Source organism: Emiliania huxleyi (genome assembly GCF_000372725.1).
Source record: "Emiliania huxleyi CCMP1516 unplaced genomic scaffold EMIHUscaffold_837, whole genome shotgun sequence".
NCBI lineage: Eukaryota > Haptophyta > Isochrysidales > Noelaerhabdaceae > Emiliania > Emiliania huxleyi.
In genome coordinates, this window is record NW_005195755.1 from 1 (window position 1) to 7,952 (window position 7,952).

The 7,952-nt window shown below is 65.4% G+C and overlaps 2 protein-coding genes across 2 annotated transcripts in view; both read left to right on the forward strand.

Annotated features, from left to right (window-relative positions):
- Positions 1 to 282: 282 nt before the first annotated feature.
- EMIHUDRAFT_249877 (hypothetical protein) lies at positions 283 to 1,661 on the forward strand (the record flags this gene model as incomplete). The annotated part of the gene is made up of 2 exons (XM_005758831.1): positions 283 to 309; positions 822 to 1,661. 2 exons carry the CDS (start codon positions 283 to 285, stop codon positions 1,659 to 1,661), a joined length of 867 nt encoding a protein of 288 aa, XP_005758888.1.
- A 3,358-nt stretch (positions 1,662 to 5,019) lies between these two features.
- EMIHUDRAFT_460118 (hypothetical protein) overlaps positions 5,020 to 7,952 on the forward strand; it is a gene marked incomplete at its 3' end in the record, with an annotated part of 4,189 nt that continues 1,256 nt past the window's right edge. The window contains exons 1-8 of the mRNA XM_005758832.1: positions 5,020 to 5,731; positions 6,025 to 6,054; positions 6,217 to 6,365; positions 6,531 to 6,625; positions 6,841 to 7,053; positions 7,219 to 7,373; positions 7,647 to 7,723; positions 7,806 to 7,857. Of these exons, the coding sequence (XP_005758889.1) occupies positions 5,039 to 5,731; positions 6,025 to 6,054; positions 6,217 to 6,365; positions 6,531 to 6,625; positions 6,841 to 7,053; positions 7,219 to 7,373; positions 7,647 to 7,723; positions 7,806 to 7,857 (1,464 nt within the window). The 5' untranslated portion in view covers positions 5,020 to 5,038. The remainder of the gene's footprint in view (positions 5,732 to 6,024; positions 6,055 to 6,216; positions 6,366 to 6,530; positions 6,626 to 6,840; positions 7,054 to 7,218; positions 7,374 to 7,646; positions 7,724 to 7,805; positions 7,858 to 7,952) is intronic.

The following is a 7,952-nucleotide window of genomic DNA, read 5'->3' on the forward strand; positions in this document are numbered from 1 at the left end:
GGGGGGGGGGGGGGGGCACATGCTAGGCGGACCGGAGCCCAGGTCTGGGGTCCACATGCTACACGAAACCGGAGCGGGCGGGACTCACTTCTCACCAACAGTAATTTCTCTCGATCTCGCCAGCTTGGCTCGTACTCCCCTCCTCTCCCACAGCAATCCTCCTCCAACAGCGCTTCAGCGGCTCCTCGCCCTAGTCCTCGCCGCAGCGGCTCGTCGACGTGGGACAGATAACGAGGACTCCCGTCACTGCGTCGTGGCACCCTCGCCGCTCATGCGCCGAGCATGGCACCGTCGCGAGCTCTCCGCCATGTGCTGTGAGAAAAAAGAAAAAAGAATTTTGAAGAAAGAAAGAAAACTCAAGCGCGTAATTCTTTTCTTACGCGTGCCGGTGATAGTACTAGCACGCGCCAGTTCGCACCTGTGTCGAGCCTGTGTGCTGTGAGAGAGAGTTGTGTTGGGTAAATTCTTTTCTTACGCGCCGCCGTTAGCTGGAGCTTGAGGGCGAGGCGGAATCGCCCATGCCGTCACTGGAGGAGCTGCGGGCGGCGGCCGACGCTACGGCGGAGGCGGAGGCGGAGAGAGCGCTTGCAGCGGCAAGGGCAGCAGAGAACGTAGTTTCAGCAGCGAGGGCCGCGGCAGCGGCGGCGGCAGGCCGCGCGGCGGAGGCGGAGAGAGCGCTCGCAGCGGCGAGGGCAGCAGCAAACGCAGTTTCAGCAGCGAGGGCCGCGGCAGCGGCGCCTTGCGGAGACCCCGACGACGACGCCCTGCACACGGACTGGCTGGCCGAGCTGCCGCCGGAGCTGCACCTCCGCATCCTCGAGGGCGTCGACGACTTCTCCGACTGCGCCGCCTTCAGCCTCGCGTCGCCGCGCCTCGGCCTCCTCGCCCTACGCAGCGGCCTGGCGCGCTTCAAGGACCCTCTCTTCGCCGTGGCGATGCGGCTGCTGCTCAGCCAGCGTCTCGTCGGTACCTTCGGCGTGGTGACGCTCAGCGAGGACACCCTCCGCAGATACGCCGCCGACCGCCAAGCCAGCGCTGGCCACTTCCCATGGCTTGCGAGGGTGAGCCCGGCGCTCTGCATCTCGGCAGTAGAGGGGGCAGCGGACGAGCGTCACGACGAGGTGTGGGCGTTGCGACGCGGCGAGGAGAGCGGCGCGAAGCTTCGGGCGCGTCACTTGCAAACCGGGCAGGTGCATCACTTCAAGGGCGAGAAAGGTGCGGAGCGGATGGTGCGCGCGGAGTTTGCCGACGGCAACGTGCTGTACTTCGAGGGCGAGGAAGGCGCGCAGCGAATGGTGCGCGTGGAGTCTGCCGACGGCGACGTGCAGCACTACCTGGGCGAAAGAGATGCGGAGCGGACGGTGCGCATAGAGTTTGCCGACGGCGAAGTGCAGCACTACGAGGGCGAGCAAGGCGCGGAGCGAATGGTGCGCGTGGAGTCTACCGGCGGCGACGTGTCGTACTACGAGGGCGAGAAAGGTGCGGAGCGGAGGGTGCGCGTGGAGTTTGCCGATGGCAACGTGCTGCACTACGAGGGCGAGGAAGAGCGGATGGTGCGCGTGGAGTCTGCCGACGGCGACGTGCTGTACTACGAGGGCGAGAAAGGTGCGGAGCGGAGGGTGCGCGTGGAGTTTGCCGACGGCGACGTGCAGCACTACTAGGGCGAGCAAGGCGCGGAGCGGAAGCGCCAAGCTGGCGAGATCGAGAGAAATTACTGTTGGAGGGAAGGAGTGAGGCCGAGCGTTTTTGATCTCTGGATCTGTGGGCGCCCGCCCGCCGCCTCTGAGGGGGTCGGGCCCCCTAGACTGAAAACAAAAACAAGCTCGAAAACAGCCAAAATCAGCCTGCGAGAGAGTAGAGGGCCCACAGCGTCCTAATCTAAAATCTGCGGATTCAGGATTGAGGCATCGCTTTAGTGAGGCCAAAGTGAGTTTATGGATGGGTGAGAACGATGCGCGACACGGGGAGGCACGCGGACCGACTCGTCGGCGACTATGCTGCACGCCGTTTCAGAATTTTTCTCAGCGTGAGCGAGACGTGGAAGAGTGCCACCGTCGGGTAGGACGGGTCGGCCCGGAGCAGCGGAGTAGCCGTCGTGGTCGCGGCGAGCAGCGCCGGCCACTCCGGCGCCGCGTCGGCAACATGGGAGCATGTCCACCGCCACTTCGCGGTCGCAGCGCTGTTTTGTCGCTGTTTTGTTTTGCCTGGGGTGTCGACGGGCCCCCGGGGGCGACGGGGGTGCTCTCGCGGGGGGTCCCCCCAGTCAAGGGGGTCTGGGGCGCAGCCCCAGGTAGCCCGCCGCAGGCGCCGATTTTTTCGGGCTTTTTTGACTGATTTTCATGAGGTGTTGCTACTATTTTGGGACCAGTTGAAGCCTAAAAATGGCTACAAATACAGCCACAACAGCGGCTAGTCGTGAGCTGCTACTGTGTGGCAGAGCCCATAGAGAGGGCTTTCAGGAGCACTATTCAGTTTGATCCAGCTCAACGTTGCGGAGTAGTAAGACTGTTCCGTTACCGTGAGCGGCCGGCGGCCGGCGGCGGCCGGTGCGGCACGCGGAGCACTCCGTGAGCTGTGACGGGTGCGGACGAGCGAATGAGAGGTCCCTTTCAGTGAGAGATAGGCAGCCCTAGTCTCTAATAACACATCTCCCACAGATAGCGACCTCTCATTCGCTCGTCCGCGCCCGCCACTGCTAGTCGGGGCACTCCCGGCGTGCGGCCCGGTCCCGGTCGTCACTCCGGTTGCTCGTGTTCACACCGTCAGAACTCAGCTCCGCTAAGGATCCAGCGTCTGAGACTTGGGCATCTTACACAACTTTTGTAGTAGAGCACAATGGCACCCTTGGATCAAGTGGATCACTTCATTAATACCGTATATACCGACCCCCGTTTTCGGCCGCCGCGGCCGGAGAGCACCCCCGTCGCCCCCGGGGGCCCGTCGACACCCCAGGGTCGCCAAACGCCGCATGTACCTTTTCGGGCAAACCATCGAGCTGTATGTCGATTTCGACTTGACGGCGGCATGGAGGCATGATGCCTCCATGCCGCCGTCAAGTTGGAGCCAGTCTGCGGCGACCACAGCGCTCAGAAAGGTACATAGCGAGCTTTTCAGAGTCAAGCGATTGCGCGAAATCCCACACTGGTGGATTTTGGGGCGCTGTGGGCCCCCTAGAGAGAGGCACTGCGCGCCGCTGACCTCAATGTGGGGATGTGTGCCGACACCAATATACTGATCTAATTCTAAAACCTGGAAACCCTTGTTCAAAGCCGACCCTAAGCGCCATCCTTCCTGCTCTCACCTAATGCTGCTTCCCCGCGCCGCCTCCTTGGGCCCCCTTGGGCGTATTTTCTACTCCCAGTGGGGTCCCGGGCCCCCGGGCCCCCTCTTGTTTTCTGTTTTCTGTTTTTCAAAACGCCCGCCCGCCCGCCACCCCGAAGCGGCTCGGCCCCCCAGACGACAGGAAGTAACGTGCTAGGCTAGAGCAGACCGCTCCGCCTCTAGCAATCTCGCCGGCCGGCGAGGCACGGACGAGACCGTGTGTGGGGTCTAGTGAGGTGTCCATGGACGCCCTCCTCACAGGCTAGCGGCCTACTACTAGCCCGAACTCGCACTCATGGGAGGTGTCAGTTCATTGTATGAGTGTATGCAAGCAGAGGCGCGTGTGCTGATTCTAGATCGCACTTGGAGCTGCGCTGTTTTCTTAGACATCGCGCCATCGACATGGAACGCGTGCATCCTGCCCAGCCCTGTGCAAGAATGGCTGCGGCCGTCACGCCTTCCAGTCCTTCGCAACCTGCTACGTCCAGTGCGAATCCGGTTCCGGAACCCACAACTGGGACTGCGCCAAGAAGAACGAGGCAACGCTTGCCGCTGCGGTGGAGGCCGGCAGTGTTGAGGCCAAGCGCAAGCTTGGGATTTTACTTGCGAGCGCGGACGAGCGCGAACTTGGGATTGGCACCTCGGATGATGAGTCACGGTTCAGACAAAGAACAGCGAGCGCCGACTGCGAGACGAGCGAGCGCAGCAGCTGTTGATGGAAGCAGCAAAAGCCGGCGATCGCGAGGCGTTGCAACATCTGGCGTGGCGCGCTGGTTGGGGTGAGTGGGATGGACGACCTGTCGCTCTGGGACGGGCGCTCCCTCGTCTCCTCGTGGAAGCAGGATGCGACGACGGTGACTCTGCAGCTACTCGCTGGGTACTCCCTGGAGAGGTGCCGGAAGCTTCGTGGGTTGACATCGATTCAGACGTCTTGTGCTATGGCCCGCCCGGTGGGCCTTGCCACCGCGCGAAGCTCGCATCGAGCTTCGCGCCTCCCCCTCTCTCCAGCTCGTTCACCGGGCGTGGCGACTCACCCCTGTACGAGGCGACTTTCAAGAAGAACAGCGCCGGCTCAACGGTGGCCGTGTGTTTCGTGGAAGACCCGCTCTACAAGGAGATCCTGGACGCGTTTGACATCTGGAACTTCAACCTTGGGGCGGACAACTGCATGCGCTTGCAAAAGATGCGATACGACCCGGTTCAGTTGGCCGAGGAGATGACGGAGATGCTCAGCTTGGCGCAGGAGCGAGACCCGAACGCGTCTCTCGAAAGCTTGCGAAAGAGCATCGAGGAGAGGGAGACGTTGAAGCGGGAGCGGCTCGTGGCTGCCACCCGCAAACTGCGGGAGACTGTCGGTTCGCTGGCCAACACCTTGGCCGAAATCGACGGTGCGATCGACGGCGGAGACGTCGATGCTATCAAGGGACGCCTGGTGCAAATCAACAGGCACCTTCGCGCTATCCCCGACTCCATCACCCCTTACGAGGGGTTCTCCGGGTCCATGCCCCTTTGAGAGCCGCGGCACAGTTTGCCTCAGCATAAATAAATAAAGAAAACACGAGGGAGTGGCGGCGGCGACAGCGGGGGCGTAAGTGGGTTTTGGTTTGTTTGGTGAGAGTCGCGTGTGACGTGAGCGTCGCGTGGCGCGAGCGATTTTTTTGCGCGGACTTCAGTCTCGACAGCCTTCCACCACCTCCGCGAGCCCGAGTTGCCGCGGATGCCGCTCCTGCTACTCCATGCGGTCCTCGCGCTTCAGGGCGGCGGCACCTCATCGCGCGGCGCCGCGCGCGCCGCTGCTGCCTGCATCGCGGCGCCGCCGGAAGCCGCTGGCGCCGCTCCTACCGCCGCCTCGGCTGCACGCCTGCGTGCAGGACGGTACTCCGCATACGAGCAGCTGCGCGGCCCCTACGACCGCGCCGCGCTGCAGCGATTCTTCGCGCTGCGGCCGCTCGAGTTTGGCGGGCGGCTGGTTGAGTTCACGAGGGCTGCCATCGCGATCCGCGACTCTTGGCGCCGCGAGTCGGACGACACCCAGGCTCGCGGTGTCCGGCTGCGAGAGCAGCTGGCGGTGCTCGGGCCGGTGGCGGTCAAGCTCGGCCAGACCCTCTCGCAGCGGCCCGACATCCTCGACGAGGAGATCTGCGAGGAGCTCAAGCCGCTGCAGACCACAAACAAGCCGTTTGACGACGCCGAAGCGATGCGGCTGCTGTCCGAAGAGCTGGAGTGGCGAGGGCCGATCGCGCCGGGGGTGTGCGCGCCGGAGTGCGCCGAGCCCGACGGCGCGCCGCTCTTCGCCTCCATCAGCGCCAGCCCCATCGCCAGCGCCTCGCTCGGCCAAGTCTACAAGGCGACGCTGCACGACGGCTCCGAGGTGGCGGTGAAGGTGCAGAGGCCCTCTGCGATGCGGCAGGTCCGCCCGGCCGCAAGCCATAGGCCGTAGTCGCCCCCAGCAGCGAGGGCGGCGGGCGCACGCAGCGCACGCCGCCGGTGCTGCTCCCGCCGGGGGAGTGTGGGACAGCAAGTCGCGCGAGTGCGAGTAGTCGGCAGTAGTCGGCAGTAGTCGGCAGTCGTCGGCAGTCGGCCTAGCAGGGAGAGCTCGGGCTGGCTGGGGCGACGCTGTGTGCCCAGTGTGGCCGACTGTCTCCCTCTCCACCCACCCCCGGCACCGCCTGACGGCGTCCGAACGCGCCCCGCCGCCCGAAGGTTGCGACCGACTTTGCGGTGCTAACGACGGTCAGCGCTCAGATTGATCCGTGTGGAGACAGTCCGACCACGACCTACTGCCGACGCTTCACGACACGCCTCCCACGCCACCGCTCACCGCCACGGACACACGCTCACGACACGCCTCCCACGCCACCGCTCACCGCCCGCCCTCCTCCGCCGCCGCGGCAGGTCCTCTACGGCATCCAGTCGACGGGGTGGGGGAACGGAGACCTGGTCGAGATCACCGACATCGTCGCCGCCGGCGTGTTTGAAGAGATGGACTACCGGAACGAGGCGGTCAACGCGCAGCGCTTCGAGCGCTCGCTCGACTTTTTGGGGTGCGGCGCCACTCCCGCGGCAGCGACACACCGCCGGCCCGCCTCCCCTCCTCCGACCGCGCACGCAAACCGGCAATCATCGGAGCGGAACGATGTCTCGCCGCCGCCCCGCTCGCCCGCCACGCACGCCCCGAGTCCCTCACCCGACGCGCCCGCGACACGCAGGTACGTCTCCGTCCCGGCGGCGGTGCCGAGCTTGCCGCCCACGCCGCGCGTGCTCGTCACCGAGTGGGTAGCAGGCCGGCTCGCCGAGATGCGGAGTTCGGGCCTCTACTAGCACTCGAGAAGGCTTCGGCTGTGCTCAGCTGCATGCCCTCTACTAGCCGTGGTACTGTTAGCCGTTGTACTCACGCGGCGCCCCGAGTGCAACGGCACGATCTTGTATTCACCACCCTGTCCTCGGTGTCTCCGCATCGCCATCCCCGCCCGTGCACTGACCCCCCCCCCCAAACGATCCGGTTCCTTTCCAACTCAGGCCGACACCTAAGCGACCTCTCTCGCGAGGAGGGGACGCGGATGACAAACATGGCGGTGGACGCCGTCACCGCCTCGCTCGTGCTGACTGGCTTCGTCCACGCCGACCCGCACGAAGGCAACATTATGCTGGGCGACGACGGGCGGCTCTACTTCCTCGACTTTGGGCTGATGTCCGAGGTGCGCGCCGAGATCATGGAGGCGTTCGCGTACGGTGCCGCGCTTTAGATGCGGGACGTGCGGACCCTGGCAGCTGGCGCTCCCGAAGGCATGGGCTCGGCTGCACTCGGCCGATTTGCGGCCGTGTTCGCCCTTGGGTTTGAATGCACAGCACGAGGCTGCGCCCCCGCCCTCACTTGCCCGTACTCGTGCCCCGCAGGCATCCAGTGCGTTCTCAACAAGGACTGGCGCGGACTTGTCACCGCGTTTGTCCAGACGGGCTTCGTGGGCACGGGGCCATCGAGCGCCGCGCTGCCTGACCACAGCTCCCGGCTTGAGGCGCGGCTTCTGCGTTCCTGCAGGCACGCCCATCGAGTACCGCGAGGACACGACGGGCGAGTTTGGCAGCGGCTCACCCGAGGCGACCTCCGACGAGCCTCCGCTCCGCACACACCGCCCCTGCCCAGCCCATGCTCACACCGCCCCTGCCCAGCCCATGCTCACACCCGCGCCCCAGATGGGAGGGTCAAGCCACGCACTTTTCCCCTGCCGCCCTTTTCCCGCCATTTTTCCCCCGCCGCCTTTTTAAACCCGGTTCCCCCCCCCCCCCCCCCACCCCCCCTGCAGGCCATGGCGGCGGAGCTCGAGGAGCGTATGGAGAGCGTGCCGGGAGGCACCTCGCGCTTCGGCGCGCTCTCTACGGTCCTCTTCGACATGGGCAACCAGTGGCGCATGCGCGCGCCGCCCGCCGCCAACCCCCCCCAAAGCCCGCGCGAGCGGGTTGACCGGGGGCCGTGCCGGCCGCAGGTACACGCCGCCGTACATCATCCTGCTCATCCGCACCTTCCTCACGCTCGAGGTGGCCACAGATCGGCCCCGGGACCACCCGCCATCGCCCGAGAGTGCCCGAGGCTTAGGCAAGGTCGCCTGCTCACCACCGCTCTCCCCACCCTC